At 36.6% G+C, this 18,862-nt stretch overlaps 1 protein-coding gene across 4 annotated transcripts in view; it reads left to right on the top strand.

The window, feature by feature from the left end:
- Positions 1-4,618: 4,618 nt before the first annotated feature.
- Positions 4,619-18,862, top strand: part of kdm6a (lysine (K)-specific demethylase 6A) — a 573,573-nt gene continuing 559,329 nt past the window's right edge. For 2 of the 4 annotated variants that reach the window (XM_028799755.2, XM_028799753.2), the window contains exons 1-2: positions 4,619-5,120; positions 5,273-5,336. In XM_028799755.2, the coding sequence (XP_028655588.1) occupies positions 4,930-5,120; positions 5,273-5,336 (255 nt within the window). In that variant the 5' untranslated portion in view covers positions 4,619-4,929. The remainder of the gene's footprint in view (positions 5,121-5,272; positions 5,337-18,862) is intronic. The other 2 variants (XM_028799757.2, XM_028799756.2) reach the window with 1 other exon arrangement.

Here is an 18,862-nt window from a genome sequence, read left to right as displayed (position 1 = left end):
GCCAAGGTGGAAGTGTGCAATACTGAGTAATTTGGGAAGAAACCACTCGGCAATCCACTTCTTTACCCAAGGTTTACAGGGCATCATCAGATAAAACAATGCTTCAGGTGAACTTCTAGCAGACTTTCTGTTTCATTTGCCAATTGAGCTATTTCTGCCAAAATGTAGGAAGCATTTTTAATAGGTTGAATCTGCTAGAAGGCATCGCTGACTATGCAGGAAGTACTCCCTTTAGATGATGTAACATATATTATAAACAGTTTATTTGCTTACTTGCACTACTGAAACATGAAATACAGTTTAAACATTATTTGAGTGGTATTGAGTGAATAACCTTGGATTGGAATGCACTATACAAAAGCAGAAATAAAGTTTAAGAAAATAAATTGATCTGAATGATTTAAAAGAACAACAGAAGGTTTCAAGTCTGCACTTCTGAAAACCTTAATAATTAGCATGGGATGAAGATGAAGAAAAGGGGGAAAACTACCAGCAAAAGCATTAGGATTCTACTGTACTACTGTACATAAGAGGATTCATAATAATGTACTAGAATTGCATTTTGGCCCAAAAATCTTAAAGGATTTGGGTATTCATTTTCTATAGTCATTTTGATCTATTTTTCTCCCTTTTAGGAAAGTGAAATTAAACTGTTAAGTTGACAGCTATTGTGTATGTCTTTCATTTGTTGATACAGGCTTCCTTATGAGCTACAAATAAGTTCATTCATTTTGTTTCAGTTTCAACACTTAATCAGTTAGTTTTGTTTTCAAGAACCAAAAGCTTGAAGCAGTTTGATAAAATATTTATTTAGACAATTTTACCAGGTTATGCCCTTTTTTACTTATCCATTTCCATGTGTGTTTTATATACTTATTCTACTATTTAAAAAATTAATTTCACTTAATTAGGCAAAATCACAAATGCAATTTATCTATAAAATCATACATGATAATGTTACTTGCTGTACAGTTCATTTTCAAAATTCAAAGGAGAAAATACACCCAAACCTAATCATTTTTTGTTGACTTTAAGTAATAATTAGACATTTAGATTACTTATCTAACATAATGAATACCAGTTTGGAGGGAGGTTATAAGGCAAAAATATAATAAAAGGGAATTTGACAGTGCTTTTGGGCCAAACCAAACACTGAACAGCCATTCTGGAATTAAAACAAATATATTAAGATTTTTTTCCAATTGCTGAAAAGAGTGCAAGGAGTGACATGAGCTTTTTTATAGCCTTTACTTTGCATTTACAGACATTAAAATATAGCACCTATGCAATAATGAAATAAAGAGGGCAATAACCAGGCTACACAATATAAAATACTGCAATTAGTAAATTAGTTGATCTCCAATACTTCTTCTTCTTCTTCTGGCTGCTCTCTTTAGGGGCTGTCACAGCGGATCATCTTGTTCCATATCTTTCTGTCCTCTGCATCTTGCTCTGTATACAAATGGGAAATTTGTGTAAAAATGCAAAGTATGGCAGAGATAGGTTCAATAGTATGAATTTCCATAGCAGACAAATATACACACAAGTATATAAATCAAACAAATCTGACCATACAGTTTACCCCTACAGGGCTATTTAGAACATCAATACACTGAGATAGATTAAAATAACCATTAAATAAAAACAGTTTCTTTAAGGATATTTTACTTCATTGTGATTATTCATGGTTTTATAATGATGACCTGATTTTGATCACTTTTCTGATTATAGCAATATGATGTAGAGTAAAAAAAAACTTTTTTGTTCATCATTGATTAAGGTTATATGTTTTCTTCAGATACGTTTCCTATTGAAAAAAAATATTACTGTGCTTTAAAAGCAGATACAGTATTGTATTCATAACCATCATATTTTTCAAGCATCTTAATTCTGAAGTTTAATGTTACAAAATTATAGAGTCTAAATTAATTTATAATTACTGTATGTGGAAAGGTCTGGAATGATATTAACAATGTGTACACGTCTCTCTCTCTTCGTGAGTCTACTGTATGGCATACTTGAGTCAGCCTTCTTTCTAAAATGTTTGTAATAAAGTTCAGTGATGGGTCTGCTGCAAACCAATTATTTTACTACTAATTTTTACAATGTTATTAGGATGGTTTACATTCTTATTACTAGGTTTGCCAAACCAACAAATAAAAGCCAATACATATAACATTAGATTCAATAAAAGACTTATAAAAAAGGGTCATTGTGGTTTTGTCCACTTTTAAAGAATTCCATTCTCTAAGAAAGAAAAGTTGTGTATGCTCCTTCTTACAAATTTGTTCTGTGTTAAGATTAAAATTTAGCCTGTCAATGGTTGTCCCAAGATATTTCTAGTTCTCTACCATCTTCACTGTCCTCCCTTTAATGAATGTTGAGACCATTGAAGGAGGACAGCAACTAAGATATACAACCATACCCTTTGTCTTAGAGATGTTTAGTTGTAAATGGAACAATCACATCATTGTGATCATAATTGAACAAAGTCAATAACAACAGATCTATGGCTGTCCTCCTTATCTTGTATAAAACTCAAATTTCAGGATATGTCTGTTCTTGTGTGAACTGCTGCAATCATTTGTATATAAGATAAAAAAGAGGTGATAGACAACAGCTTTGCGGTATCCCAATAGATGTATTAAGGAAATTAGATAAACAGCCATTAACCCTCACACTGTCTGATATATTAGTTATAATGTCCAAAATCCAGTCCACCAAAGTTAGGATCCAAACAGAATTGATCAGTTTGTCAACTGAAATGTGTGGCTGGATTGTATTAAATAATTCAATATTATTGTATTAATACTGCTTGTAATAATGAATAAAATTCTGATAGAGTGTAAGAGGTCCTAATTCGAAGTGTTCACAAGAGATGTAACTATTTACTTCATGAGGTAGAACTACATAATAAACAAGAATAATTGAGCAAGACCAAGATATCTTTATTGTCACTTTACAGTACAATGAAATATAACTTGGAGCAATCCTATAGATACCTTAGATAAAAGTATGTAAGAGTAGACAATAAACTAAATAAGCAAACTATGAGAAGCACACTTACTATTAACAATTACAAATATACACAGAGCAAAAGTAAAGGTAAACATTTAAACATAGAGAAATAATAAATTAAGTCACAAATAGATGAAGTCACAGTGAAGATTGTAGTCAAAGCAATGGTCATGAGTTCCACTTGGATCATGTATAAGTTTGTGACTATGTATGGTTGATGCAGAAATTCAGTTCAATCAGTTTGAACGATACACCACATAAAATGTTTGAAATTTGTAATGTTTAACCTTCTAGGAGTGGCTCTTAGAGGGTCAGGACCACTTGTAAAGCATCAAATATTAAAAAATATTGCATTTGTGATCAACAGCCTCAAAATATTATAAAATGACAATCCCCATCCTTATATTACTGATCCCCAAGTTCTGTGAAAAGGAATAACTTTGACCCCTTGTACCCCATTCGGAGGTGAATCCCTGTGGTTGGTTGATGTGGCATGCACAGATCTAAGTCCTTCTGATCATTTTTGCTTAAGACACCTACTGGTTTACTCTTTACCATATAAGATGGAACTTATTGCACAAAATATGGTCCAGTTAGTCACGAGGTGCGGGACTAAAAAAAAAAAAAAAAAGATTTCAAAGTTATTCTTATGAACAAAAAACTGCATAAACTACAAGGATTATAAAAAAATGTTTTTAGTTTCTCAGTCAGTGGGTTTAAATTCCTAGTATCCATGAAATATGATGGAGGCAGGCTGGATGGATAGAAACAGGCATCTAACTAAACATTTAGTTTTCTACCTCACGTACTTATTAAATTAAAGAAATTAAACAGCATTCAGGGTCATATATGAATATAATCTCGATCGGTGGCACTGTTCAAAACAAATTAGGTAACAGTAACACTTTATCTGCTTCAGTTATTTTAAAGATGTCATATTTTTATAGCATATCTTAACTTCGTTTTGTATCCATTATATAATATTATTATATTTAAGGAACACTAAATTAAACTTTGTGTAGCCGATACTTGTTTATTTTCAAACTGTAATTAAACGAAATTTAAAAGGCCGTAATATCAGTCGTAGATTTGAATAATTCAGGTCAACTCTCAGTGCTAATATATTTTACAACAAAGTACAGAATTGCCTACGGGGATTTGTGAAACACGCTATCATAAGAATATGCGAAGTGACGCTACAACGAATAAAACTATACGTCAAATGCGCGGTATTGCCACTTTCCTTCTACATACATACGCACGTTTGCAAAATGCAAACAACGCTCGGCCCTTACAGCACCTCTTTATATAAAAGTCTCCCACGACTTTCTTCGCTAAAAGACGTCAAAGATAGCCAATCATGACACAAAAAGAGTAATTCGGTCATACAATTTCGCCCAATCGGATTAGCCATTGAAAGAAGGCTACCTCGTTGCTTTTCTTTTTCCCTGTTGTTCGGTTGAGCAGAGCTAAGAGCTCAAATCTTAGCGTCAACCAAACATCTTTTGTTCAAAGCACGTGAGACAGAAAGAGGCATTTCATTGGTTGCAAAAATGAGCGAAGGCGGTCCCACGGTGGTAGCGGCGGCGGCGTGAGTTCGCCCGTGTGACACAATTACAACAACTTTGAGCTGGTGGTTGGGGGGAAGTTTGTGATATTACCAAATAACACCCCATAAAAAAGCTGCATCCTCTACACTCCATGTAAAAGAAAAAAAGAATGATCAAAACTTACTAAACGCTCTTGGTTGCATACATCATCTTATATAAAACAATGTAAAAGGAAGTCTTGGAAAGGTTTGTTTTCTGGAAGGATTTAATTTTTTTATAACCCTGGAAAAGAAAAGTTTTTTCCTGTATTTTTTCGGTTTGCTACTTGATTTTTTTCTCTGGAGGTTGTCGTTGGCTTTCCATGAAGTCGTGCGGAGTGTCGCTTGCAACCGCTGCCTGCGCTGCTGCTCGGAGTATCGGCGCCGCCGTCACTGCTGCTGCTGCTGGTGGTGATGAGGAGGAGAAAATGGCGGCGGGGAAAGCGAGCGAAACCGAGGAGGACTTTCCGAGGCTGACAGTGCAGGAGAGAGACAGCCTGGCCGAGATAGACAGGTCAGAAAGCGTGAGGTGCTGCATTAAAATTAAACGAGCTGACCTTTCGGAAACGGTGCATGTGTAGAAAGCTCACTAGATAAACTCAGCTTTTTTTCGCAAGCGAATAGTAACACGGAGCCGCCTGTGTTGTCTTGTTTTTTTTTTTTCAGCCGACTGTTTGGATTTCTAAGGCTTCATGAAGATGGCGCCAGAACGAAGGCCTTGCTGTTAAAGGTATGCTCAGCTATAAATGTTGTTATTCTTACAGATTTCGTGTTGTAAATTAATTTGAAGGACTTGCCACAAATGTTATTGAATGCGAGAATGGCGAAGTTTTTATTGCTTTGTGCAGGGTGATGCAAGTCAATGTATTTGCATATGGATAACTCATTTAATTTATTCTCTTTTTGAACTGGATCAACTATTGCAAAAATCTGAAAGATGTTTTTTATAGTTGATGTTAATTTTCTGCATGTAATTAGTGTGCCTCTGTGCATCATTTTGACGTGTATGCATATGTTCCTAGAGACTGATGTACTGTACATTTGATCCACACGTGAAGATCAAACTCTTGTCTTTGTGTATGTATAGCTTGTTAAAAATATACTACAGTACTGTTCAATAAGTTCGTTATTTTCTGGTAAGATTTGAAAACCGAGAAGTCTACTTTATTTTTCTTTGGTGCTGTGGCATGTACTAAGTTGCTTCTGCTGCATCCTTTGTAGATTAGTATACTTGAGTTCAGAAATGTAACTTAATAATTTGTGCTCAAAATATGTACACGTCTACGTGATATTTAACGGTCCCAGAAGTTGTAGTATCTGGCTCATAATGAAAATGACAAGTAGCAAGAATTGACGAATATGTGTCAAGGTGTTTACTTGTATGCATCTTGATGCACGTTTGCAGTTTGCCAGGCGCGGCGTGCATCAGTTTTTGTAGATGTCAGCCGTCTGAACTTTTTGTAGGTTCAATTCGGTAACTTTCCAAAGTGTGTTTGTCCCAATAAGTAATGGGTAGAGATCAGCCCAGTGCTGAACGTTTGATAAAATATGCAATTGTGTTAAGCGTAATGGGTAGCTTAGCGAGTGCGTGCTCTGGTGAGGCGTCAGGCGACAGAAAGGGCGCTGCTATGCACTTTCACGTCACCTGATCGTCATTGTTACTGGGCCACTCAGTCATTTTGGCTGATTTTTAAGATTAGTTAATTTTTGCAGTACAGACAGGGAAGCATTAGGCATAGGGGTGGAGTTGACGTGGGTTTATGTGTATGTTTTTAAACATAGTAATGGCTGCTAGTATCGGCCCAAGATGGCGGGACAGGGAGGGGGACAAGTGAAAGAAACGAAGATAAAATTGGCTTATTTGTTTTACTAGAGACGTGTTAAAGAGGAGAGTACCAGGTCATACACACGGTAGGCATACTGAAATCAAAGAAGGTCGCCCACCACTTTTGGTGCCTTCCTGAAATATTGTATTTAACTTTCGGCACCGCTCGCCTTTGTCGTTTGTTTATGTTTGTGTCTATTGTAGCAATCAACATGTGTCACACTGTCAAGGGAACAATGCCTCCATCGGTGTGTCGTATGCTTTTTAGTATGCTTTATTTAAATTGTGTTGCCAGCACGCTTTACATGTTTCCTGAAACGTGTGGGTACCTGTTATGGCAATAGTGTAATTGGCATGGCAACTTGTCCATTTTAAAGTGGGAGGTACTGGCTTCTGATGAAATTCAAGAGTTGGTTTCATTTTCGCTGTCGAGCCTCATTACGGAGATCCATTGCTTTCATTCTTCGTCTTGTTGTGCTTTAGAGACATTATCCCCCTCATCCTGTGTTATATTGCAGTAAATCCCAGAAAACACAAGCCCATGTCCTTGATCTATTTACAAATGCATTGAGTGTATTGCTAGTTGTGTTGTAAAGGATGGTGCCCTGAAACATTGTACAGTTTTGTTCAAAGCGGCTGTAACTGTGCTTGATGAGGCCAACTTGGCAACACATACACACTCACTGTGGTCTTCCGTTATTGTGCAGACTCTAGGGAAAGGGAATCCCTCTGATTTATAAAGTGAAAACATGATATTCTTTTGCAGTGGTGTGAAGAGGTACATTGAGGACATTTTACTGTGTGTTAACAACTAATACTGTACTCAAACTTGAGAATTATGCTTATTTTTAACGTGCCTCTTTCAAGTTTATATGCTTCTTTTGACACTTACGAAGAGTTGCAGTAGATAAGTTGCTTGTTAGTTTTATGCTCTTATTTCTTTTAACATTTTGGTTTTACTTTGCAGTTAGGTAGACTTCATTATCACAGAATGACATTTAGGCAGTCTAATTTTTTAAGTGCAATGGACCAGTTCCAGTTTCTCATTGTGTTTATTTTGAAAGATTTGCTTGAGGATTTAAATTTTTTTTTGAATGACACTTTCATCCTGCTGGCTATTTATTGGTGAGTAAAATGGTTATTTTAGTGTAAACATGATTTGTCTGTCTTGAGACTGTGGATGTTGAAAACAGTGGTAATGGTAAAGCTAGAACTTTAAGAATGCTATACTTTTATGGAATAGAAAACTAGTTTCCTTACTGTTGTATGAGTTAAAAGCATGAGATCTAAATCAGAAGGTTGTCAGTTCAGTATCTTATCAATTTACTTTCTTTTACTGGGTACTTTTTGGTTTCTTATCTGTGTTCATGTACATTTTTACAACAGGAACAATTGTACTATATGAAAAATGTGGTTTTTATATGCCTTTGAGAGTGATGGTGTTTATCAACCTGAGGAAGATCTGAGCCTCCCAATTAAATTTTATGCAACTCCCTACTTAGTGGTATCTGCTAGAGGGAATGCTTGCACAGGAATATATATATATATTTTTTTTTGGTTCCAGTTTGCCATATTGTGGCATTACTCCAAGCATTTTACCATTTGACAAATTGACTGTCAATTTTTTTTTCTCAGTCAGAAGTGAAAATTTCTAATCATTTTGTGGTTTCAGGAATGTTATTGTTGTTTAAAGAATCCATTTTACTTTTCATCAGCGAGTGGAAGAAAAAATTTACATTTGTTTTTGTACAAGTTGAGCAGAAAACAACATAAAACTGATTATTGTCCCCTATATCCATCTAAGATCTACAGATATATATGCACACAAATAGAGAACAGTAGGTAGCTATAATATCACAGGTTCTGTATCAGAAAACACCTATACAGTTTGAATTGAGTATTGTTTTTCTCAGCAGTAGTTACTTGTTTTCATTTCTTAAATACTGACAATAGGTCAATACCTCTGTTTAGTTCTTTTCCTGGTTTAATATTTTATGTTTTGCTCGTGTTTGTGTGTGTTGAATAACAAGCTCACAGAAGATTGCAGTTTACATTTGGAACCTTTTAAAGAAATTATTTACTTGTAATTTTTTTTCATTCAATTTTTTTTCACTGTTTTCAGTCTTTGTTCCGTTACATTGTTTAACTAATTTGTTACCTAGGTTCACTTAACTGGTCACATTAACCATGAGCAGGTACATTATTTAGTTATTTGAGGAGCAGACTATGAGCTATTTTAAACCAATAAACATGAATAGTAATGTGTTAATCTACTTTTTAAGCACTATACATCATTATTATTTAGAGTGGTAACCGAATAAAGAATAGGTTAGTTTAGGATCAAGCACATACGGCAGTCACTTAAGATTGGGAAATACTGCTTAAAGTTATCCATAAATGATGTATCCATTTGCTAATTTTGATGATAATGTGTCAAAAGTGCATCAGAGTATCACTAACTTAGTAAAGGAATAAACAGTTAAATGTGTGGAATTCTAGGTTTGCAGTGCCCGACATCTGCAAAGAAAATATTAGATGACTAGAAGAAAAACTGGAATGGAAAAATAACTTTTTTTTAACATACAAAGCAAACTACTACAGTTTTGATGATGATAAATATGTGACAGCTGTCATTAATGCTGAGGTGTGGGATGTTTTGTATTTTGTCACCATTTTCATTATTTCAATAATTATTTGCTTTTGTTTGCACATGTCATTGTAATTTGCTTGTGTGCGTGTAGAGCCTAGAAATCCCATCCTTCACAAGTAACCAGGTAGATCTGTAACTGGTGATTAAATGAATGGTAAAATCTGTTGTTGTAATACTCGGTGTCGTTAGTACACATCATGGCTATACTGCTGGGAGGGGGATCTAGCACACTGGGTGAATCCTTGGCAGAGACTGTACACATCTCACTCATCCGTTAATAGTGGGTTTTCATGCCACCATTATGTCTTTTTCATTTCAGTGAGGTATTTTACCTTTGCCAAAAAATTATTAGATGTTTAACCTTAAGGTCAATATGTTGTACATGCCTGTAGTTTAGTTTAACTTAAATGGTTGTTCTGTGAATAAAAGTATAGGAATATTTTCTCCACTTTGATTAATATGCCTGATGTTTTTTTTTCTTTTTTGTGTGAAATAAGTAATAATGCATACACTGAACACAAGCTCGCTGTACAAACTTAGACTGTCAGTTTTATTTAAATGATAAAATGAAAAGGTCTGAATTTAATTAAAGTAGCTTTTGTTGCAGTTTTTTTGTGTGAAATAAAAAAGCATCATGCATTTTGGACGATTTCTCATTAGCTGGGATTTTCAGTCAAAATCATGAATGGAAAATGTTTATCAGGGGGTCATGCGTATATACTGTACATATGTGCTGCAATTACAGTATGCAGAGTTTTCAGATGTGTAGCTACTATCAGAAATATAAAATATTATTTCATTTAGTATACATATTTCACAACCTAATATTGCTTTTGTTGTTTTATCAATGTTTCTCTAACTGTAATATTTTTGCTACAGAAATCAGTGAGACTGTTTGAAATAGGTAGTGGTTAACATTTTAGCAGCCTGCAGCTGCTGAATGTTTACTCAAACATTACCTGTAATGGCCTACTGTTGATTTTTGTAATTGCGCAGTGTATTATTACCAACAGAAATGGGGTGCATGTGTGTGTGTTTTTTTGTTTTTGTTTTATTCCCTGCTCTTTTTTTTAGTTTTTATTACCATGTACTCTATATTTGAATTTTCAGCATGTGTCTGTGATTTTTTTTTTTTTTATTTAGGTTGTCATTGGAATTGTTAGTTTGTAGCCAACTGTGAGATCTCTGGAAATTTTATTTGATGAAAGAATGCTGTTGACTGCAGGTTTGTGTTTTCCTGTGCTTCATCATCAAGTAATTTCTGAAGTAGTGTTGTTTTGTCTTTATATTGACATGATTCAGTTAACTATTGAGATTCCTTCCGTTTCATAGTGTATTTACAACGAAAGGATTTTTTTGCATAGCCCTAAATCACATAAAGAACGCCTCAGTGGGCATTAACTGACCCTTTGTAATTGACCACCCCCAGTCTTGAGTCTCTAAAGGTCCCAAAAAAGGCTTGCCCTTCCCAAGATTTCTTCCGTTTTTTTTCTTGCAATTCAAAGGAGAGACTCCCCTTCCAGGTAGTTTGGGTGTTTTAACGTCTGCTCCTTAGGGACAAGCTGACAGAGATGGGATTAGATTCATACCTAGTGGCATGGATCGTGGACTATCTTAAAGACAGACCTCAGTATGTGCGTCTTGGGAACTGCACGTCTGACATTGTGGTCAGCAACACAGGAGCGCCACAGGGGACTGTACTTTCTCCGGTCCTGTTCAGCCTATATACATCGGACTTCCAATACAACTCGGAGTCCTGCCATGTGCAAAAGTTCGCTGATGACACTGCTATAGTGGGCTGCATCAGGAATGGGCTGGAGGAGGAGTATAGGGACCTAATCAATGACTTTGTTAAATGGTGCGACTCAAACCACCTACACCTGAACACCAGCAAAACCAAAGAGCTGGTGGTGGATTTTAGGAGCCCCAGACCCCTCATAGACCCAGTGATCATCAAAGGTGACTGTGTGCAGATGGTGCAGACCTATAAATATCTGGGAGTGCAGCTGGATGATAAATTAGACTGGACTGCCAATACTGATGCTCTGTGCAAGAAAAGACAGAGCCGGTTATACTACCTTAGAAGGCTGGCGTCCTTCAACATCTGCAATAAGATGCTGCAGATTTTCTATCAGACAGTTGTGGCGAGCGCCTTCTTCTACGCAGTGGTGTGCTGGGGAGGCAGCATTAAGATGAAAGACGCCGCACGTCTGGACAAACTGGTGAGGAAGGCAGGCTCTATTGTTGGCATGGAGCTGGACAGTTAAACATCTGTGGCAGAGCGAAGGGCGCTCAGCAGGCTCCTATCAATTATGGAGAATCCACTGCATCCACTTAATAGTATCATCTCCAGACAGAAGAGCAGCTTCAGCGACAGACTGCTGTCACTGTCCTGCTCCACAGACAGATTGAGGAGATCCTTCCTCCCCCAAACTATGCGACTCTTTAATTCCATCCGGGGCGGTAAACGTTAACATTTAACATTATACATTATTATCATTCTTTAATTTAATATTATTTATTGTATCAGTATGCTGCTGCTGAAGAATGTGAATTTTCCATTGGGATTAAGAAAGTATCTATCTATCTATCTATCGATCTATCGATCGATCGTCAGAAATAGGGTAAATACTATACATGCAGAACAGAATACAGTGGAACCTCGGTTTGCGAGCATAATTCGTTCTGGAAACGTGCTTGTAGTCCAAAGCACTCGTATATCAAAGTGAATTTCCCCATAAGAAATAATGGAAACTCGGATGGTTTGTTCCACAACCCAAAACTATTCATATAAAAATGATTTATACAAAATATAAAGTAAAAATACATAAAACAAATTAACTTGCATTTTACCTTTGAAAAGAATCATGGCTGGTGTGAGTGAGTTTCTAAACTCTTGTGGGATTCCACCCAACGGGACGACACGCGGAAGAGCATCCCAAAGCAATCGCAGTCTCCCAGCGCTGTAACAGTTCTCCGTAAAAGCGAATCCGAAAAGATCGCGGACATGCTATATAAGCGCCTGCCGTCAATGGGTGATACAAGGAACAAGGAACATTATAAATGTGCAGGGCCCTGCCTGACTGCTGTGTCTGTATATAAATAACCGCGCTGTTGCTGTTTCAAGCTGAATAAAGCTTGTGTTGCTAAAGTACTGAGACTCAGCTTCGTGTTTTAGGGTGCAAGATGGGGACTCGCACGTCACAGCACACACACACACACGCGCACACAGTCACAATGCTAATGCTGTAGTAAACACTATACGCTCGTACGGATATTGACTATATGAGTGAGGCATGCCGACTCAGACGGAGAATAGGAGACGATTGCCCACAATCCCGCAGAGAGAGAGAGAGAGAAGAACCATCAGCTCAGTTGTGATCACATGATGCTCAGCAGACAAACTACTCGTACTGCAAGACCTCGCTCGTTTATCAAGTGAAAATTTATTAAAAATTTTTGCTCGTCTTGCAAAACACTCGTAAACCAAGTTACTCGCAAACCGAGGTTCCACTGTACAAGTAGTGCTCATCTCAAAGCTAGATGGCAAATCTTGTATTGCCACTTCTTAATTACAATATAATACAATTTGTTCTTGCACAGTGCTCCTCAACAAATGCAAGCACAGAGAGCCGCAACAACTCCCAAGACAAAATGAAAATATATTATACCAATCATAAGTACAGAACTAGTACATAAATTGATACAGATTTGTTCAAACAGCCAGAAAACAAAGTAGAAACTGATTAACATAATTGGAAGCAAACCGTTTCTGTTCAATAATTGTAGAACTATGTCCAGTTGATAACAGAGGAGATGAAATTGTAAGGCACCGTGTTAGAGACATAGAGTTCTGGAGATCTCAGCCAACTAGCAGTCTACTCCCTCCTGTTCATTCTACAGCAGAATCCATTCTGAACTGTCTAGTCAGAGGAAAATACCCTTCTATCTGATGCTTAGATGAGTTGTTGGTAGGGAGGAAAACAACTTGGCTATAGGGCAGTGTCACTTAGTGCCACATTAGGATACGGAGAACAAAAATGGAATAGAAGATGGCTAGTAATGGTTTTAAAATATTATATTTTTCTATGCTAAAGAATATTCAAACAGAATATTCAAACATTTCTACACTTAATGGAATCAATGTGATAAATAAGAACTAAACCTGGAAAGATCAGTGGCTATGAGCCCAATGTAATTTTCCAGCTTGTGTAGTGAAAGAGTCATCAGTTGTATCAAATTCTGCAATTAAATCTAAAAAATATAATTGCTGTGGAATTTCCTTCGTCAGAGGAGGATATCGGAGTGCCATTTACAACACGTTAGTGTCTTTTCTGTAGTATGACCAGTGTGGAAGCCAGGCTGGAATTACTCAAACTAATGTGTCAGGTGAGATTGAAGCTGATTGCCAACTCTGTTTTCAGGTATTTTAGAGGGGGAGGCTAAAATTTGAAATGGATCTGTAATTAAGTGTATGAGTATAGGTATGACTTTTTAAACAATGGTCTGATAATTGACACCTTTAGTGCTTGAGGAACTGCGCCATTCAGTAAGAAAGTGTTGATAATGCTTAGAATGGCCGGAACATCCATTGAGGTTTTTACTAGTTTTGCTGGGACAGGGTGTAGGGAACATATAGTAGGTTTCATTTTAGTAATTAAAATAATTTTAAAGTAATTAAAATGTAAGCAGCTTCACTGAACACAAGCTTGCTGTACAACCCTAGGCTGTCCTTTTTAATTAAAGGATACAATAAAAAGGTTTGAATTAAAGTAGCTGTTCTTGCAGTTTGTCTAATAATTTCTTTCCTTTTTATCAGTATTACTCCACTTTATCTATACTAATAAAAGGCAAAGCCCTCACTGATCATTAATTCTCCAACTTCCCGTGTAGGTAGAAGGCTGAAATTTGGCAGGCTCATTCCTTACAGCTTACTTACAAAAGTTAAGCAGGTTTCATTTCGAAATTCTACGGGTAACGGTCATAACAGTCGACAACGTCTGCCATGTTAAACTTTCTTATTTATGGCCCCATCTTCACGAAATTTGGTAGGCGGCTTCCCTGCGCTAGCCGAAACCGATGTACATACTTATTTCGGTGGTATGACGCCCGGCCGCCATATTGAACTTTCCAAAGGTCTTTGTTACTTATGGGCCCATCTTCGAGAAATTTGGTACCCAACGCTAACTGAATCCTACTTATGTACATATATACGTCCATAGCCTGCAACTCGGTCGCCGTGTGAGGTGGCGTTGGGTCCCCCATCTCCACGCCTCCCACGTAGTTGGCTGCCTGCCTATATAAGGCCATCTGTTACTCCGGTCTCTTCATTCCCTTCCTTGCTTTGCCACGGTATTCACGTCTCCCTGCTGATAACTGTAGCCTTTATATCTAATCCATGGCTTCTCCGCTGTTTTATTGTTCGTTTATTACAATTATAGTTATTGTGTAGGTATTTTAGACTTGGTTTACATTGTTCAGGTACCCATTTCCTTTATCGTTCCAACCGTACCCCTATTAACATGTCTATCGAGGTGATCACCATCGATCAAAGAATTGTCACTTACGGAGTGGTTTCCATGCCCGGAGATGGCGACTGCCTTTTCCATTCTCCGTGTTACATATTGCACGGCCATATCAGGCTCACTCTTGATATCCGGAGGAACATTGTGTCTTATGTATTGAATGACTGGGACAGGTTCAAGGTGTGGACTGATGACAGTACAGGAGATAATTATACTACACAGGAGCACTATAAGAGTGAAATGCTTAAGCCCTTCACCTATGGTTCTGCATGTGAGTTGATGGCTGCCGCTGAATTGTTCGGTTTTCGCTTTCAAGTGTACCGAAATGGCCAAATATTTTACACCTTTGGACAACCGCCAATGCCTCTTAAACATCTTAGATTCACAGGTGACGATTTGAGTAGTGGACACTTTGATGTTTATGAATGTTTAAACACTCAAAAGCTGGATGTGAAGTTCTCGATGAAACCGGTTGTATGCTTACAACGCTTCACAGATGCCGAATGTCACTTCAGCACAGCAAGTCCTGCAAATACTAACGTATTTGAAACAAACCATGAAACTCAAACCAATTATGATAGGAGCAATCCAAGCTGTGAGAAAACAGTAAAATGGAGATGTGTCAGACGTCGTGGTACATTTTCTGATGCAGCTAGACGGAAACAACTTTGTGACACTGCCACCAAATACGCGCAGAAAAATCCACAAGTTAATAGACAAGCTGTTGCTAAGTACTCGCAGGCAAATCCACAAGTTAATAGAGATGCTGCCGCTAAATATTCGCAGGCAAATCCACAAGTTCATAGACACGCTGCCGCTAAATATTCGCAGGCAAATCCACAAGTTAATAGAGCTTCTGTTTCTAGGTACGATCCCAATAATGAAAAGCGGCTCATACAAAAACAACAGGTTTGGCTCAAAAAAGCCGATTGTGGATTTGCGTACGACCCAAACATACATTATGAATCTGACAAAACAGTACACATTGGATCAATGGATGTTGACTGTGAGTATTGTCAAGCTCATAGGTGGAAATATGAGTCTACTGGTTTATGCTGTAACGGTGGTAAAGTCTCTCTCACTCCTTTACATAAGCTTCCTGACCTTCTTGAGGGTCTGTTAAATGGCGAACATCCTCAAAGTGAGTATTTCTTGAACAACATTCGAAAGTACAACAGCGCATTTCAAATGACGTCATTTGGTGCTAACCAAATCGTTGAGGGAAATTTTATGCCTTCATTTAAAGTCCAGGGACAAGTGTATCACTTGATTGGCAGTCTTTTATCTATGCCGACTGAGGAACACAAATTTTTGCAAATTTATTTCGTCGGGGCCGATGAAAAGAAAGCACAAATGCAGTGCGCTAATGTTTCTGGAGTTAATACGCCCCTGGTGTAGCAATTACAAAAAATGCTGCATGATTGTAACACTTTTCTTCTTAATAAAAATTTTAAAGCAGGTATTTTGCTATTTAACATAAAGACCAATATTCTAATTGTCTTTCACTGTTTTTAGTAAAACAAGCCTGGACTTCGTGCTCTTTGTTTACACTACAGGAAGTTCGCTGCAAGAAGAAAGATGCACATTGGATTAACTACTGTAATAACTCACGTAGAGGACCAGTGTCGCTAAATTACCCTAATGCTTAGAAAAGCAGTGGCTGAAGATATCAGTTTTTGTGATTGGCTAATTTACCGATCCCTGATAGTCTTTTGTAGTGAAAATTGGCTGATTTAGATCAATGGACGATTGATCGGAGCATCCCTATTATTAAGTGGTGATTTTAAATACCTTCATTTACTGACTTGATATTTAAGTTTTGTGTCTCAACTCTAAGTTAGATGTGTGGTTATGATTTTAAGCTGAATCGTTAACAATCTGACAAATCCTACTGAGTTTAACAAATAAAACATTTGCTAAAAGTTTCAGTTTCCAAATTAATGTGTATATTAAAGAAATATTCTACTGTCATGATATTTGTTTAAATGTTGTTTACCCAATGTAGTTTGGCTAGTATCATTTGATTTATGAAGGAACCTATAACCATTTGGGTATGCCTCTACTAAGGTTAATAGTATCAGATTTACTAAGCCAAGTTTCAGTAAGAAGACACAGATCAGATTTTGTATTTAACATAATATTTACCAAGACAGCTTTATTTCCATTTCCAAGAGAGTGAATGTTTAGTAAGCAGCATTTTAAACTGTAAAGACATTTCTGAACTGGTTTTTATTTTTTGTTTTCATTTTAATTGGTACAAATACAGATACCTCTAGTGGAGGATCTAATTTAATGCTTTGGTCTACTTATACTCTTTTATTTTTAAGTTTATAAATTGATTTATATTTTTGCATAGAGACTAAATTTATTAGATGTTCCATAACAGGAATTCTAGATATGATGATTTAAAATCACAAGGCAATGGCCTGTTTGGGGCTGTGATTAGTCAGCCAGGCAGTTTTGCCATCATGTTAATTTTTTTGGATAAATCAAAAGATCCCATCCAGTTATGATGAAAACTTCCCAAAACTCATCCCAATTGTTTACAAAGGCTATTCTTTTATTTGTTCATTAGTTCTCTAACCTGCAGTGATGGGATTAGCAATCTGCTGTAAATCATCACCTCCTGTATAATGTTGGTAAGGTGCCAGACACAGTTGAATTATGACATTTTCTGTTAGGTTTGGTGCATAAAGATATGAAGTTTACCTTTAATACCTCAGATTGCTGTAAATACATATCATCAGTGCCAACGTGTAGCAATAAGGTAGACAATTCTTCATTAGCCAAAAGGTCCAATTTAGCCACAATGTTGCATTCCTTTGCCCCATTCAATTTGAAGTACTAGATTAACATAGTTTGAAATTTCTTTCATTCTACGCTATTGATTCGCCACTTTTGAGCTTTGTTCTTGGCTTCGACAGATGTGCTGCTCAATACGGAGCACTGGTTCTGGGTCCGAACTGGTGATCTGGGTGCCGAAATACATACTTTTGACTTCTTACACCCTTGTTTTGCTGTTATTTCCTCACCCAATGGCTGAATTGGTGCTGTTGATTTTGGCCACGTATTGACCATAGTGAGGCCTGTATCGACCAAAGACGAATCCGAAATAGCTGAATAGAATAAAAAAAAACAATTTTCAGATTGCCTAATTGTTATCAGATGCCTAATGTGGTCCTCTAAAATATATATATTTTTTTGACAAACTTCAAATTTAACTATCCATTTTTGGCCAGTGAAGTTGGAATGTGGGAGCTGTATGTGAGGAACTTTTCTTAAAACTTTGTCTGTAACTGTTTCAATTAATCTCTACACACTGAAGGTAACTAACGCACCAGTCATATGTACAGGTTGTCTTTGGAATTGCATATTATCAACAGTTTCTAATTTGTAGAGGATTCTAATGTGAAATTTTATTATCCCTATTAAAAATTAATTTCTGCATTGTATGTTTGAATTACGTTTTTCTAATAAGGTTGCATTAGATCTCTCTCCATTTATATCGTCAAAATTCTTTGGATTCATGCCCATCATAATCTATAGACTAACATTCATTTGTTTACATGCCTTCAGGGTTTGTCAAACTGCAGATCAAGCTGTGCTTCTAGATATGAAACTGCATTTAAGTAATGTAACAACCTTTATGAAATGGTATTAGTTTTACTTAGCTTTTGTGATTCATGAAAAGGACCTGGAGCTCGATTGATTAATTTATTTATTTAAGAGCATTAAGCAGCCAGAATAACAATGCCTTTAGAACTAGGCCTTAATTTGAAGTTGCGTATTAACTTGTGCATGTTGTAGATTCAAATGAACACAGTAGTTTTTTTTTTTTTTTTTTAATTTTTTTTATTATTAAGGTGGCATGCAGGTCTTTGTCCAATATGATAACTGAGATTATCAGACTGTCGTCTTTCATATGATTGACCACGTCAGGAGTGAAATAATCAGTTTTTTTTCTAAAATATAGGCCTTGTGAAGCTTTGTTGATCGCTTTGATATTAGTTATACTTGTCAAACAAAAAATGGGATTCCTTTATATATCTCAAAACATCTTTATGAATAGTGTTTTGCAATATATTAAATTTTTGATTTGCTATTTAAGAATAGTATTGATTAGATAAATTAGGCAAAGCGTTTTTCACAATGTATATGCAGTATTTGCCGGACTTTGCTCTGAGACCCCCTACTCCCCTGGGCCTCATGATGCTTTGCAGGGCCAGCATAACATAACATTACAGAGCTGTAACAGC

Source organism: Erpetoichthys calabaricus, chromosome 4 (genome assembly GCF_900747795.2).
Source record: "Erpetoichthys calabaricus chromosome 4, fErpCal1.3, whole genome shotgun sequence".
NCBI lineage: Eukaryota > Metazoa > Chordata > Cladistia > Polypteriformes > Polypteridae > Erpetoichthys > Erpetoichthys calabaricus.
This window is presented reverse-complemented; position numbering and strand designations above follow the sequence as displayed.